Here is a 17,407-nt window from a genome sequence, read left to right on the forward strand (position 1 = left end):
CTCTGATATCTATATACTGTCAAGTAGCTGCTTTATTTTGGGATGAAAAACAAAAGGTGGCATGGATGGATGCAGAAGCCATGACTGTGATTCAGTTATTAGTAAACTGACTTACATCCTAATGTTCTTCCTCCTGTAAAATATAAAGATGTATTTTATATTAAAATATTTACCTCTGGTACTCCCATTTTTCTACATGCTTCTAGAAAATTTTCCACATTCCTTCTGCATTTGGCCATACTAAGCTTTGGCTGAAAAAAGCACAAGAGATATAAATTGTACAACAATCCAGTGGAAGTTACGATTTGTCTAAAGCATCACAACAGTCTGGCAACCAACAGCTCAGCAACTTGGAAAGAATAAGATGCTAACGAAACATGTGCGACTCCTCTCACACGCTCAAGTAAAAACTAAATAAATAATAAATTGAACTGATTTTGTTCCATATTAACCTATTATACATAATGGCTACTGCTGCATAATGGTAAATACAATGCTTAGGGCTCAATGGCCTCGATTCATCAAGCATTACCGCATTCGGTAATGTTGAAAACATCTGAGTTTACAGAGCATTTAGGAAAATGCCAATTCATCAAAGGCTGTGACCGCATGGCAAGCTGAAATTATCGAGCAGTGAGGTAAATTACCGACTTGTGCGGCAAATGACTCAACACGTCAGTAAATGTCAATTCATCAAGGTTTCCCACAGTCACTAATGAGATCCAGCTACATCACCTTGCTGCATAATTCCAGTGAATCTATAACCAAATTTCGTCATTTTCTGGTATACAGGATCTTCGAACAAAAAGGTAAAGAAGCAAGGCTTACCAGATTCCAACAACCCACATTATAAGGTTGTAAACGAGTTTGATAGATGGTCCGCAGAGCTTTCAAATGGTGTCGTTTCACCAGCGATGTTGCACACCACAAATTCCTCCGGAATATATTAGATACCCTGAGGTCGCAGAGACTCGCCAAAGGGGAGTCCAGTAGGATAGTGACATGAAGGAGATGTACGGCACATCTAAGTGTAAACCGTCTTTATTACATAACGAGTAAAACAATTTAAAAACAAGGATAAAAGAAACTCACATACGGGGCCCGTGCACTGGGAACCCCCGAAAAAGTAGCGCGCATAAAATGGTCAATAGAAGACCTCAAATAAAATGGTGCCACCTGTCGCCTTCCCAGGCACCATTTTATTTGAGGTCTTCTATTGACCATTTTATGCGCGCTACTTTTTCGGGGTTCCCAGTGCACGGGCCCCGTATGTGAGTTTCTTTTATCCTTGTTTTTTCAAATTGTTTTACTTGTTATGTAATAAAGACGGTTTACACTTAGATGTGCCGTACATCTCTTTCATGTCACTATCCTACTGGACTCCGCTTTGGCGAGTCTCTGCGACCTCAGGATCTCTAATATATTCCGGAGGAATCTGTGGTGTGCAACATCGCTGGTGAAACGACACCATTTGAAAGTTCTGCGGACCATCTATCAAACTCGCTTACAACCTTATAATGTGGGTTGTTGGAATCTGGTAAGCCTTGCTTCTTTACCTCTTTGTTCGAAGATCCTGTATACCAGAAAATGACGAAATCTGTATTACTATAGACCTGCGCTGACTTTATATATTCATTGCTTGTGTGGACTTTTGGACATTGTCCTTCTCGGCTGCGGTCGCCTTCTGCCTTGGCGCTGACACTTGTTTATTTTAATCTATAACCAAAGGTGGGGCCAGTATGATTACATGGGTTGAGCATTGGAGCTCAGAGTATGATTGCTGCTGGCAGTGTGACGACAGTAAACAATGAAGTCGGCAAGCAAGCAGACAGAGCACAAGAGGAGCACCAGAAGATGACTTTTAGCATCCAGAATACATGACGCAAAAAGACGTGATAACCGAAGAGGAATATCAAATAACTCTAGCAACTTTAAGTAAATGGTTAAGAAAAAATATTTTAAAACCTATGTGGGCTGTTTACTCCAATCAGTGCTTTATGGTAAACTGGTAAGTGACCTGCTGAAACACCCTTTTTTGCCATTTAATCTTAGTGCAGATGGTTATTTGGTCACTTCCTTATTAAGAAGCTAACCAGATAGTCCTTCCTATTTGTAGTATCTCCACCTTCTATTTGGATATGCAGAGGTTGGGATAGGCATTTTATCCTTAATGCTAGGTACACACCATACAATTTTGTTTTAGATAGATGGTTCGATAGACAGTTTCCGACATGTCCAATCTCATTTTCAATTATTTTTCTGATCGATTTCTCATAGAAGTGAATGGAAATTGATAAGAAAAGATAACGGAATTGAATCGGAAATCGATCAGAAAAATCAAATCAGAAATCGATCAGAAAATCAAATCGGAAATCGATCAGAAAATCGAATATCGATCAGACGGAAAATCTAATGAAAGAACGCACTGTGTGTACCCAGCATAACACTGGGACAAAGCTGCAATGGGGAAGAGAGAGGCAGGGAATGGTAGGGGAGGGAGGAAGTGTCATGCCGGTTGGCCGCATCCACTGGACTTTACCTTCCTGGCTGCACAATCTGCATGGAGGTATAGTATTGAATAAGGCCCAGTTCACATTAGCATTTTTTTCTGGATCGGAACCAGAACGTATACTGTACAAATGGAACGGATGGGAAAGGATCCAATGTTAACCTATGGATCCTATGCTGCAGGCTGTAATTTTCCAGACCAATCTGCTTAGCTAAACGGATCCGGACAAAAAAAATGCAGCAGCATTGGGGCAATGTAAAACGGAATGTTTCTTCACACTAGTGACGGGGGATGGGGGCATAGGCCGACGCGAAATTGAGTGACGGGAGGGTGCAGCAGCCGGGCGGGTGGGTGAGGTCGGGTTTATACATACCTAATCTTCCGTAGCAGCCGGCGGTAGAGGCTTCAGTCTTCTTCCGCGTCATGTGACTACATGACGCATCATGTGACTAGTCACATGACACACTGTGTAGTCACAGCAGAAGAGGAGGAAGCCTCTACCGCCGGCTGCTATGGAAGATTAGGTATGTATTGCTGAATGAAAACGGATCCGATCAATCATCGATCAGATCCGTTTTCACTATGTGAACCGGGCCGCGGGCAGAGCCATCCGGATCCGGTGAAGCTGAGACCGGATCCTCTCACCGGATCCTTGTGGCTCAAAAACGCAATGTGAATCAGGCCTAAGGCTTAAGAGGGGGACTACACACAAAGTAATATTTTAATATAATCATTGAGCTTTAATCATGCTTTAAAAACTGTTACTTTTTAGGTTATATTAGCAGATTACATTTATAAAACATTTGCAGCAGAAGATGATCACTGCTGCTATCACACACAACAATGGGACTAGAAACACTACATGGATTCCTAATGTGCCACCACACTGGTCAAGTGCCTGGTCTGTGTAACTTAATCTGGACCTCCAATGTAAAACTAAAACCTACACTATCAGTACAGGCAGCAGAAGTTATGACATAGTAACAATAAAAATGTCTAAAAACTCACTTGTGTCTTAAAAACCTGGTTTTGTAGTTTAGCCATGCCACCTTTCTGAAAAACTGCCATGGCAGTTTTCTACCTTTTCAAAAACTATGGAGATTGTGTCATCTGTGGGTAGGAGGAGCTAAATGGAGTGTCCTGAGAAATTCTCTGCTTCTACCTGTGCCACTGAGCCAGCCTCAGAGAGGAGAAGTGAAGAGAGAAGTAGTACAGTGCCAGCCACAGTTTGTTGAATTCCAGAGCTGGCACAATGCTTCCCGGCTGCTTAATGAAGTAGTTAGCCATTGCTATATTGGGTACAATAAGAGAGGGAACAGTCATAGTAAGTGTCATTCTGGGTCTTTTTCGGGGGGATGTCCACTTAAATAATATTTTTTACCCAATAACAGATCTTTGCGGTATTCAAACAAAGCCTGTGGAGTACCAGACCAGTATATGTTGCTTTGCTAAAATAAAAAAAAATATATACTGTCCACATTAGCATCTAACTAGAGTAAAAAGACAGGACAAGAGTTTTCAGTGCAAGCTGGTGCGTGGATACTGCATGGGCACTCTGTATCTAGACCTTTGTACTAACCGGCTTTCACCCTGCGTGCAATGGTTAGTATTGTTGCTTTCTAGAACCATCTCTATGGCTTAGAAACTGACTGGGACAATACTTCTATCTTGTTGATTCTGTCAATATGCTGTCTGCTGGCATTATGAATAAGGTTATGTATAAATACTATGTAAATTAAATCGATTCCACCTGATACTGGAAATGGTCATTTGCACATTGTGCGTAATGTATAGGTATAAGTTTGTGAGGCACGGAGAAAAGTGAGCAGAGGCTCACCAGAAGCAGCATTCTGTTTTTATACAGGCTCATTATTAGCATTCTTCAGGAAAAAGACTTAACATGATGAAAAGGCAAACTGGATTCCTAATTCAACAAATGAAATGTACGGGAAAGATAACTTGCTAACATCTGTTACACATTTCTACCACAAGACTCACTTTAATTTGGACTTACAACAGCTGGAGAGGGCACATGAATACTTCCTACTGAGCGGGGGCGGATCTGATTTGCTAAGTGACAGAGAACAACCCCGTCCATCAGAGCTGGTCCTAAGTCTTCTGGAAGACAGAGTTTTAGTCTGAATTCAATGTTCTGGAGTAAAAAAGAAACGGAACAAAAAGTGTTCAAATTATCTAAAATATACAGACATTTCCATACAGCTATAATAATAGAATAAATGGATGAAGGAGTCTTAACAGGCAGTGAAAGTATGAAATAACTAGGTGGCCATATACAGTGGTTTGCAAAAGTATTCAGCCCCCTTGACGGTTTCCAGATTTTGTCATATTACTACCACAAACATGAATCAATTTTATTGGAATTCCATGTGAAAGACCAATACAAAGTGGTGTACACGTGAGAGGTGGAACAAAAATCATACATGATTCCAAACAGTTAAAAAAAAAATAACTGCAAAGTGGGGTGTGCATAATTTTTCAGCCCCCTGAGTCAAAACTTTGTAGAACCACCTTTTGCTGCAATTACAGCTGCCAGTCTTTTAGGGTATGTCTCTACCAACTTTGCACATCTAGAGACTGAAATCCTTTCCCATTCTTCTTTGCAAAACAGCTCCAGCTCAGTCAGATTAGATGGAGAGAGTTTGTGAACAGCAGTTTACATATCTTGCCACATATTCTTGATTGGATTTAGATCTGGACTTTGACTGGGCCATTCTAACACATGGATATGTTTTGTTTTAAACCATTCCATTGTTGCCCTGGCTTTATGTTTAGGGTCGTTGTCCTGCTGGAAGGTGAACCTCCGCCCCAGTCTCAAGTCTTTTGCAGACTCCAAGACGTTTCCTTCCAAGTTTGCCCTGTATTTGGCTCCATCCATCTTCCCATCAACTCTGACCAGCTTCCTTGTCCCTGCTGAAGAGAAGCACCCCCAGAGCATGATGCTGCCACCACCATATTTGACAGTGGAGATGGTGTGTTCTGAGTCATGTGCAGTGTTAGTTTTCTGCCACACATAGCGTTTTTTGCATTTTGGCCCAAAAGTTCCATTTTGGTCTCATCTGACCAGAGCACCATCTTCCACATGTTTTCTGTGTCCCCCACATGGCTTGTGGCAAACTGCAAATGGGACTTCTTATGCTTTTCTGTTAAAGAGAACCCGAGGTGGGTTCTAACAATGCTATCAGCACACAGAGGCTGGATCTGCTTATACTGCCTAGCCTCTGTTGCTTTCTTGATCCCACCTAAGTTCCTCCCGTGCTCTGCTATGCCCCCTTAAATCATCAGCCGAGCTAGCGACACACAGTGTGTCGCAGCCGGCTGCTTACATCTGCAGCTGTCTGTCTCGGCGCTCCCCGCCTTCTCCATAGCGCCGGTTCCCACCCGCGTCCCTTCCCTCCAATCAGCGGGGAGAGAAGGGACGCGGGCGGGAACCGGAGCTATGGAGGAGGCGGGGGAGTGCCGAGACTGACAGCTGCAGATGTAAACAGCCAGCTGCGACACGCTGTGTGTCAACAGCTCGGCTGAGGATTTATGGGGGCATAGCAGAGCGCAGGGGGAACTTAGGAAGGATCGAGATAGCAACAGAGGCTGGGCAGTATAAGCAGACTCCACCTCTGTGTGCTGATAGCATTATTAGAACCCACCTCGGGTTCTCTTTAACAATGGCTTTCTTCTCGACACTCTTCCATAAAGGCCAACTTTGTGCAGTGCACGACTAATAGTTGTCCTATGGACAGATTACCCCACCTGAGTTCGTCCAGAGTCACCATGTGCCTCTTGACTGCATTTCTAATCAGCGCTCTCCTTGTTCAGCCTGTGAGTTTAGGTGGACGGCCTTGTCTTGGTAGGTTTACAGTTGTGCCTTACTCCTTCCATTTCTGAATGATCGCTTGAACAGTGCTCCGTGGGATGTTCAAGGCTTTGGAAATCTTTTTGTAGCCTAAGCCTGTCTGGTGTGTTTTTTGGACTTGGTGGTGTTGCTCCCAATATTCTCTTAGACAACCTCTGAGAACATCACAGAGCAGCTGTATTTGTACTGACATTAGATTACACACAGGTGCACTCTAGTCATTAGCACTCATCAGGCAATGTCTATGGGCAACTGACTGCACTCAGACCAAAGGGGGCTGAATAATTACGCACACCCCACTTTGCAGTTATTTGTAAAAAATGTTTGGAATCATGTATGATTTTTTTCGTTCCACTTCTCACGTGTGCACCACTTTGTATTGGTCCTTCACATGGAATTCCAATAAAATTGATTAATGTTTGTGGCAGTAATGTGACAAAATGTGGAAAATGTCAAGGGCGCCGAATACCTTTTGCAAACCACTGTAGTTAAAGAACATATTGACTGCTGAGCAGCTGTGTAGGTAGAGAATACAACGTGGCTATGTAGGCAGAAAAAAGATTAAATACAAGGTGAAGGGCTGAGTATACACAAAGTAGCCGTAAAACTGTGGTACGCAGGAAGTGCACGGCATTTTACTGGTACTAAAAGCGGGGGGGGGGGGGGGGGTGTAGGGGGATAGCTCACATTGTGATAATAGGGTTGAGTGTGCTGCTACGGTAACCATAGCAATGCACGCTTTACCCTGATAACGTGCACTGCCTGCACATGGCAATTTTTTTTTACAATTTATTAAAATATATTAATCATATATAAATATATTAACATATAAATTAACCACTTCACAACTGAGGGGTTTTACCCCTGAAACACCAGAGCCATGTTCACCTTTCAGCGCTCCTTCCATTCATTTGTCTATAACTTTATTATTACTTATTGCAATGAAATGAACTAGATCTTGTTTTTTTCGCCACCAATTAGGCTTTCTGTAGCTGGGACATTATGGCAAGAATTATTTTGTTCTAAACGTGTTTTAATGGGAAAATAGGAAAAAATGTGGGGGGAAAAAATTATTTTTCAGTTTTCGGCCATTATAGTTTTTAAATAATGCATGCTACTGTAATTAAAATCCATGAAATTTATTTGCCTGTTTGCCCCGGTTATCACACCATTTAAATTATGTCCCTATCACGTTTGGCGCCAATATTTTATTTGGAAATAAAGGTGCATTTTTTTTTCAGTTTTGCGTCCATCCCTAATTACAAGCTCATAGTTTATTAAGTAACAGTGTTATACCCTCTTGACATAAATTTTTAAAGAGTTCAGTCCCTAAGGTAACCATTTATGTATTTTTTTTATTGTAATTTTTTTATTACGAAAAAAAAAAAAATTGAGGAGTGTGGGAGGTAATGAGTTAATTTATAGTGTAAAACAATGTATTTGTATATGAAAAATGCTTTTAGGTGTAGTTTTACTATTTGGCCACAAGATGGCCACAGTACTTTTTTGTTTATGCGACCTGTAAGTGTCGGAAGGACGCTTACAGGAAGTTCAGTGAGGCTGGGAAACTTTTTTTTCTTCACAATGATTGCGCTGCTTCTCATAGAAGTAGCCGATCATTGCTGGGGGGGGCTTAGATCAACGAACGGGAATGTTTTTTCCCGTTCATTGATCTCCGGGTGAGCGGCCGGCGGCGTGCACGAGTGAGCGGGAGCGTGGACAGTGGAGGGAGGTGCGGATATCTACGCCCCTGGTGGGGAAGGGGTGGAAAAAGGGGCTTAGATATCCGCACCTGCGGTGGTAAAGTGGTTAAAGTAAATAAGAATCATTATTAAAAAAAGCCAGAGAGGGAAAGCTCTGGGTCCTATAGAGCCTTCCCTCTCCTCTCTCAGTCCCCTTATTGCAGCGGCAGCTCCTCCGTTTGAATCCCCCGCTGCGGGGGACTTCAGAAGTTTTCGAGAGCCGAGTCCTCCTGAACACAGGCGGCTCCATACTTTGCACGCGCGAGTGTGCAAGGGAGGGCGCTTGTGCGTGCCCAGTATGGAGCAGCCAGTCTTCAGGAGCACTCGAGCGGTGGACACAGCAGTATTTGACCAAACTAGGCGAATACTGCAACCAGGGGTCAGCGCTGGAACAGGACCGGGAGAGCAGAGGGAAGGCTCTATAGTAACCTTCCCTCTCCTTAGGCAAGTATCTTTTTTTTTTTTTTTTTAAATTATGGTTCCCATTGACTTTAACACAAACAATCATTATACCCCACCATGGGTCAATTCCCAAAAGTGCGGTAAACGTAACATAGGCAGACAGCATCGCTAACACAAATTGCGTAAATCGCCAAATACATGCTTTGCTTACACAAATTGTGTAACTTGTTAAATGCATGCATCACTTACACAAATTGTGTAACTCAATATATACATGTATAACAAAAATTGCGTAACTTGCTATATATATGCATTACTTACACAAATTGCGTAACTTTTATATAGATGCAACACTTACATTGTGTAAAGGCTGTGTATGTAATGCATGTATATGTGCTACCTAAATTGCAAAACTGCCAATAAACTTAACGCGCTATCTGTATGTTACGTTTATTTAAAATTTACTCCATGTGTACCAGAGTCAGTGCTCTTTTCCATTAGCAAACGCACTTGCAATTGCATTGCAAACATTTTTTCTCCAAATATCCACTAACGCAGGGGTCCCCAACCTGGGGGCCGCGGCCCCCTTGGTGGTCCCTGGGCAGTTTTTCTGAGGGGCCGAGTGTATATACTACACTCACAATCGGGGGAAAAAAGGCAGGAGGGGGACTGCCGCCGCCACTAACCACGACCCCCAAATCCCCGCCCTCTCCCCCGGGCCCCAGAGAAAAGTTTGGTCGGTATAGGGGGCCACGGGCTCAAAAAGGTTGGGGACCCCTGCACTAACGCAATCAAGCTTCTATACTTCGCATAGAAGCTCAATTGCACCCAAAACATAGTAGGATGACAATTGCACTCAGGAGAAAATTGTGTCGCAAACGGATCACACTAATAGAATTGGTCGCCACCGTTTCTGCTGCATGAAGTAGCACCAAACCACGCCCAGCAGAATGTTTGGTTGATTGCTCACTACACCCAAATGTGTACATTAGTCAGTATTACCTCACGAAGCTGATCTACGAGTTCCTTCTCCTCTCTCATCTGCTCCATTTTTCTTCGTATTGTAAATTGGGGGTCCACTGATTCCAAACTCCTCTGCGGCCTCAAGAAAACTAGAACAGAGCAAGGCGTACGAATAAGCAAACGTACAATAATATTTAGAAGGCTCTACAGAGAGACAGACTTGTTGAAAATGAATTTATGAACACAGTATATAAGCGATTAGGATAGGAGTACAGCGCATTTGGTGTTTTCCTGAGGGTATTGTAAAATATATAAAAGCACTCAGGAGAGCTCAATGTGGAACCACAATATGACATTTATTATGGCAGACACAGATGTAAACTATTAAACATCCTGACTGACCCTAAAGTCAATCATGTGGGTGGAGTTCTCCTTTAGTTTTGATAATCATATGTTAAACTGCACATTAAAGCCCAACTAAGTCCAAAACTAAAATGAACAAGACATTTTCTAAGCCGTCATGTTGATTAGTGTAAATAATAAGTACTACCTTTGGAACTGAACTTTTCACTTACAAAGAACCATTTGAGCAACTGTGTTTGCCTGTGACAGTGAACCTTGAGCAATAAGGCAAGTGCCACGTGGAATGCACACTAACCAATATACAAAGTTGGATGTGCCCGGCTAGTCCCGTAACATGATAGGGACTGTCAATGCTATATGAAGAAAGATGCTGGCACCATCCAATGCTCTTTTATTTAGTAAGGGTATCAAACATAATACCGTAGCAGTGACGTTTCAGGACAGCGTTCCTTTTTGAAGCTTGTCTGTACCCTTAATGATGCACATTACATTGCTCATATTTATACACATGACCAATCAGATCGCCCAATAAGCATCAAGGTTCTACTTAACCAATCACAAACCAGTATATAAACAAATAGAAAGGATGGGAAACTTCATAGACATACAAATCCCTCCCAACATGTTGAAACTGGTACTGCTCGTGAATATGTATGACCCTTACCCAGTAGAAACCCCTCCTGCAAAAACGGCCACTGTCACACATACATCCTATTGAGGAGTAGAGTGACACCACCACTCTCATCCCCACCTAGATGCACTGATGCAGGGAGAATGTTATCTCTCCCTGCCCCTGTGCCCCTTCGGCATGACCAATCAGAGCCAGCCAAGTCACGCTGGCTCTGTACGCACAACGATACATCCCTGTGGATGGCTCTTCCTGTTTGCATTCCACTGCACAGTACATCTAACAACCAGGGGATTGCCTTTCGGGAAGTTGTGCGTACAGAGCCAGCGTGACTTGGCTGGGTCTGATTGGTAGCCCTGGAGGGACACAGAGGCATGGAGTGATGACACGCCCCAAGCCCTCTGAGAAACGTAGTCTCCCATTAGGTCCATCCTGCTTGGGAGAGATTAACAACAGCCATTATTCCCGCATCAGCACATCTAGGCGGGGATGAGAGTGTTAGTGTCCATTTTTACCACTGGGTAAGGGTCATACATATTCATAAGCAGTACCTATTTCAATGTTTGGGGAGGGGCTTGTATGTCTATGAAGATTCACATCAGGTCGATTTGTTTATATACTGGTTTGTGATTGATTACGTAGAATCTTGATGCTTATTGAGTGATCTGATTGGTCATGTGTAGAAATACAAGCAATGTTATATGCATCATTAAGGGTACAGACAACCTTGAGAAAGGAACGCTGTTCCAAAACGTCACTGCTATTATGTTTGATACCCTTACTAAATAAAAGAGCATAATTACATTGGATGGAGCCGGCATCTTTCTTCATATTGCAGTGAAGCTTGAGCAGGGATGTCCGACTCCAGTCCTCAAGGGCCAAAGCCCTCACACATTTTTAGCTCAGCTTAAATTATTGATAGAACTGAATCATGAAGGTTGTGGGTAATCAAGTAGAACACATTTATCCATTTCTCTTTCAATCCTAAACACTGGCAAGAATATGGCTCTCCAGTACTGGAGTTGCACATCCATGCCCTAGAGCCAAACTGTTGCTCACTTACTCAGAGGTGCAAATCGGCCACTCCACACACAGGACCCCTGTAATGAAGGGGTGCTGAAAAAGTAGTCTGGCATCTACTTTTGGTGTCATGTGATCAGGGATGAGCAGAAACTACGCCAGTGCGAATTTAGGCAACGTAGTTCGCATCTACGCATCGTAGTTCATAGGCGAAGTTTCAAACCTACGCTTATGAATTTACGCGTAGCGAAGTACCGCTACGCGTAGCTTACGCCCACTATGCATAGTTAACATGTGTATTGCGTAGAGAACTACGAATGCGTTACTCGCGTCTAACTTTCCGCATGCGATTGTATGCATACAAATTTACGCATTGGAAAGGGGAATGTACGCATAGAAGGGTTCCCAGTAAATGCATTTATAAAGAAATTAATGCGTACAATTTTCTGCATACGGGCATAAGTATCCGCATACACTACGCTTCGCACTACGCGTAATTGCGTATTTTAACGCGTATTCTATGAAATGCATACGAAGTGAATATTTGTTTTCGAAGCCGTAGTTTGGCGAAGCTTAATTGCGTAAAACTACGCGTATTTCCAGCGTAGCGAAGTTGGCTGACTACGACCATCCCTGCATGTGATCACACCTGACCTGTTTGACTCACCCACTGCCTGGATGATAGAAGAGGAAGTAAAGCAGCATTTGGTCTCTGCAATGGTGCAGAATTCCCTGCCAATAAATCTGACCAACTTCGCCAACCTATTGGAATTCCAGGGAACTCTGCACTGACAGAAAGAGTCGCTTCTAATGTGGAAAAACTGGATATTCCATACAGAATTTAATGGAGACAAAAAAAACTTACTTTTGTGAAACTGAAAAATATCCCTTTTGTACATATATGATAAGGTAACAATCTTTTATCAACAATTACTCAATAATAAACTCCCCACCTGAGTAATAGTACTGTATATATGCATATCAACATTTTACAAATACTTTATGATTCTTGATAGTAATGTGTCCTGACATTTTCAGAAAACAGCTGTCTTTGGCCATCTAACCATTAAAGTACTGTATGTTTAACAGACTTGTCACTTGGACTTGACTTATTCTGTGGACAACTGACAGGTTAACCAGTCTGCCAGCAACCTTGGCCAGAACTAACTACCGGTTGTAACGATTGTGGAACTTTCCCTGTGATCAGCGCACAACGCGTGCGCTGACACGGCGGAGATCCTCCACAAGCGTATAATTTGCAGGAACCCAGCAAAAGGTGCTACGCACCTGTAGAGGGAAATTCCTGTCGGCAGATGGCGCTGGGGAGTGCAGAGGAACCAATCCTCTGTACCTCCACAAGTGCCAGACAGGAATTGTACGAAGCGCAGAACGCAATCGCAAGAGAGGCGATTGCGAATGAGATTGAGCAAAAGGGATAGGTTGTATGTGTGTGCGCCAATCCAGTCGCCACTCCGCGACCGCGCACACACAACAGCAGAAACGAAATAGGAACGCGATCGCGAGAGGTGCGATCGCGAGACGTGACACAAGGCAGAACAGAAGAGAATACGAGGGTAGCAAAGGCACAGCAAATACAATAAGGAGATACGGAAAATAACAACCGCTAGCTAACCGCGAACACCGCACTCATTCGCAACAGTGCACGCGGTTATGCGCGATCTCCACGTGATAAGCACAATAGAGACAAGCACGCCTAACTAACCATAAACAGACAAACATGAAACAGGGGACACGAGCGCTTGCTTAACGGTTACCTCACCGAGCCTGTAGCAAGCGCAGCGGACAAGACAGAAACACGAAAAACAAGAACTAGGCAGGAAGGATCCACCGCTCTTCCGCCAGAGCAAGTGTGATCCAAGCAGGAACACAGATCAGAAAGATCCACAGCCGCTAACGCTAGCGGCTAGTGCGATCTCAGCAAGACAGAACGATTCGCTATCAACCGCCGTTGGTGACAGCGCAATCGCGACCGACAAAACAGAACAGAAGGATCCCCAGCGCTCGCACAAAGTAGCTAGCGCGATCCCAGGAAACAGAACAGAAGAGATAGCTGGTAGCAACCGCTGCACCAGCTATACTCCAAGAACATAGATCAGAACCATTTCCTGTCAACCACCATAGGGACAGGACAATGGCAAACAGGCAAGACAAGACAGAACAGGCAATACAGATAATACAACCTGACTGGGCTAGAAGGGGAGCCTAAAGCAACCCCCAGGAATTAACTATACTAGATAGCAATGGCTGACACTCCAGCAGTGTCCATCAGGAACTGAGCAAGGAAGGGAAATGTCCAGCAAAGCATTCTGGGAAACATAAAGCTCTTATAGTGCCAGTCATCAAAGAAGGCAGGTAGGGGATTTGCATAACGAATGTATGCAAATTCCCCAGCAAGAGAACAGACCAGAAACTTGCAATGGAAAGACAGGTCTCTGTTCCAGAGACCTGCAGCCCACAGACTAGAGGAATGGACAAACAGCTGTCTGCCTGTGCAGCCAGCTGAGCGGATCATCACAGTACCCCCCCTTCTAGGGATGGATTCCAGACATCCCTCAAAACTGGTATCATCACAAAACTCTAACTGAAGACTCATGAAGGTCAGGACAGCCCGACAAGGCCCAATTCCAGAGTCAGTCCATCCGAAACCGACCTCATCAGAAGCAGAAGCCACCGAAACATGCCCATCAGCACTACAAGTCTCAGCGTAACACCCATCAGGACTGTGGACACCAGAGAAGAAGCCATCGACACCCTCCAGACAATACCCACCACCTTCCAAGGAGCGTCCAAGAATACCAAACCTGCCGCAATACCTGTTCGAAGTGTCCCTTACAACACCAAAGCCATTGCTGATCGTATTCAGGGCACCAAGCAAAACCTTTCCCGGAATCTCCCAGAACGCCTTGAAGCTCCGCAGAGATCCCAAGAAGCCAGAACGCTCACCAGGCTCACATGGAGAACCACCAAGAACCCCTATGGAACCTATGATCATTCCAGACTCAAAATTAGCAGGACACCCATCAAGATCAGGACTTTCAGGGACCCCTTCTGGGCATGCAAGCAGGCAGGCTATATCAGAACATGTCTCCACTGAGGAAGCATCTGAGTACGCTGGTAACCGAGTCACACTTGGGCTTTCTGGGTCACAGAGCACATCGGGGTACACTAGTACAGGAGAAACCTCAGGACATGTCGGGGAACTGCCAACCTCAGAGTCCGACACGACAAGACCAAAACCAGTACCGGGCAGAAAATCATCACGAGTAAAGATCACAGGTACTGGTCTTTCAAAAGAAGACTCGGACTCAAATTCAGAATTTTCTGTAACTGTAATATCATCATTGACTACACATGAATGAAGCTCCACAAGAGCTGCAAAAGTAGTCAGCAAGGCAGCAATGCCTACTGAAGTGGGCAACACCTCAGAAGGACCTGGGGGGCAGGAGACATCTCCTACAAGTTCTGCACCCTTTGGGAGGAACTCGGAGACCTTTAGATCATCAAACAAGACCTCAGGAACATCATTTTTCAAGTTGTCTAAGAAGGATTCTGTACTATCCATGTTACAGGGCAAAACTGGAACTTTATTTTGAGAACAGGGCAGATGTCCCAGGGAAGGTTCCACCATAAACTGAGACTGAATTTCATCATCATGAGTGGAACGTACAGGAATATTCACTGGACCACACACTGACTCCCTAACTTTAATCTCGCTGCACCCAGAACTCTGCGTAGTAGTCAAACTAGCTTGCAATTCCAAAACTGCAGAAAGACAGGTAAAAATAGCAGCAATACCTAGACGAGCCTCTAGGGGCAGGGCAGGAGATATTGTACAAGGCAATATTGACTCATCCAGAGTACTGGGTGGAGAGTCAATACTTTCTTCAGAATCAGACTCGCAAATGTCAATGCAAGTGGACATCATGCCTTCATTCATGGTACTGGGCAGGTTCAGAGAAAGCTTCTCTGGACAAGGCAAAGAAGCCTCAGCATCAGATTCACAATACCGAAGCGCTGTCTCACTCTTAGATTCGGCTAACAATGTCGAATCCGAGGAGTCAGAACGCAAAATTTGCGGATCCAAGATCGCTTTAGGTTGCGAAACTGACGCTTCCATATCGCAAACCTCCGCGATCTGCGGAGCAGACTGCAAGGCATCTAGGACAGAAACACTGGAGCAACTGTCATCAGGCAACAGGCCTGCACAGGTGCGAACAGAATAAGACAGATTCATTTGCAAAAGAAATGGCGACATCAACAGGATAAACTTTATTAGGCATAAAAAATTTTCTTTTGACGCTGCATAGTCGAGAAATTTTCCCCATAGCAGGGTCACAGACAGAAGCTCTCAAAGATCTGTTTCTAACTGACAAAGGATCCCACACATCCTTGAGGAAACCGGCAGACTCATGCCGATCACAATCTGCAGGAACATCCGAGAAACAGGCATCAGATCGCACAGATTCAAACTGCACACTGTCAGGAGAGAATCCTTCGGGATTCGCACAGGAACCAACCACAGCGGCACACTCATTCATTTCAGATTGCACAAAGTCAAGACTCTCATGCTTTACCCCAGAAAGGCAGGAACAATCATCCGACAACGATGTCTCTTTATTGGAATCAATTGGTTGGTGTGTGTGCAACTCATCCAAAATCGTTTGCCATACATAGATCACCAGATCCACATCATCCTTGTCACATTCATCGGAATCAATCAGAAGGCACATAGAATCGAGACAAGCATTCAAGACATCTTCGCTTTTTGCGATGTAAAAATCGCAAAAGGCTTTCCAATCAAAATCGAATTCTTCCAGCAAGGCCCCAATATCCCAGGAAGCAAATGGGGGTTCAAACAGGCCAGTATCCAAATAATCTCCATAGGGGTGGAGTTCAGGAACAAGAACAGATTTTTTAACTGCTTTAATGTAGTGTGCGATCCTACCTATAGCAGGATCCACTAAAGCTTTGGATTGGGGCAAAAAACCTGGAAACTGATCAGCAGATGCATTATAAACATCATTATCATACTGCATGGTTTTGCCCATTTCAGACTTGACAGAAATAACCTCTTTATTTGTGGTTGCTAGGGGCAACGGATCTTTCCGCTGGGAAGCCTTCCTAGATCTTTTACGTTTAGACTTAGAGGCTTTGGATGGCTGCTTTGTGGATGAAAGAGTAGATGGAACAGCTGATTGAGCTGCTGACAACAACTCATTAAGGGGGTATGGTAATTGGGGTAATCTCAGCCAATTGTGAATTAAAAAGGCCAAGAATTCCAGGGGTCTTTGACTCAGGGTGGTATGATTTAACACATCATAACCCCACATTGACATTTCGCCCCCCAACAGAATGTAGACCATTTGGGGGGCCCAGGTAGACACTGGGGTGCATTGGAATTCAGGGTTCGCTAACAGTTTCGTACACTCAGACAAAAATTCGTCTGCTGATTCAGGTTCAAGTTTTTTAAATCTCTTAAAGGTACAAGAGCCATATTCGACAAAATCGTACAAATTGAAAATTCCGTCTACACTGGGGTTTTGGGTTGGGCTGGACATTCTGTAACGATTGTGGAACTTTCCCCGTGATCAGCGCACAACGCGTGCGCTGACACGGCGGAGATCCTCCACAAGCGTATAATTTGCAGGAACCCAGCAAAAGGTGCTACGCACCTGTAGAGGGAAATTCCTGTCGGCAGATGGCGCTGGGGAGTGCAGAGGAACCAATCCTCTGTACCTCCACAAGTGCCAGACAGGAATTGTACGAAGCGCAGAACGCAATCGCAAGAGAGGCGATTGCGAATGAGATTGAGCAAAAGGGATAGGTTGTATGTGTGTGCGCCAATCCAGTCGCCACTCCGCGACCGCGCACACACAACAGCAGAAACGAAA

The 17,407-nt window shown here is 44.1% G+C and overlaps 1 protein-coding gene across 3 annotated transcripts in view; it reads right to left on the minus strand.

Moving 5' to 3' along the window:
- The window catches only part of LRCH1 (leucine rich repeats and calponin homology domain containing 1), a 317,881-nt gene that overhangs the window by 39,736 nt on the left and 260,738 nt on the right, over positions 1-17,407 (minus strand). For 2 of the 3 annotated variants that reach the window (XM_068267743.1, XM_068267741.1), the window contains 3 exons: positions 9,524-9,633; positions 4,524-4,661; positions 174-251 (listed from right to left, as the gene is read on the minus strand). In XM_068267743.1, coding sequence (XP_068123844.1) covers positions 174-251; positions 4,524-4,661; positions 9,524-9,633 — 326 coding nt within the window. Of the gene's footprint in view, positions 1-172; positions 252-4,507; positions 4,662-9,523; positions 9,634-17,407 lie in introns of those variants that run through there. The other variant, XM_068267742.1, reaches the window with a different exon arrangement.

This window comes from Hyperolius riggenbachi, chromosome 2 (genome assembly GCF_040937935.1).
Source record: "Hyperolius riggenbachi isolate aHypRig1 chromosome 2, aHypRig1.pri, whole genome shotgun sequence".
NCBI classification, from domain to species: Eukaryota; Metazoa; Chordata; class Amphibia; order Anura; family Hyperoliidae; genus Hyperolius; species Hyperolius riggenbachi.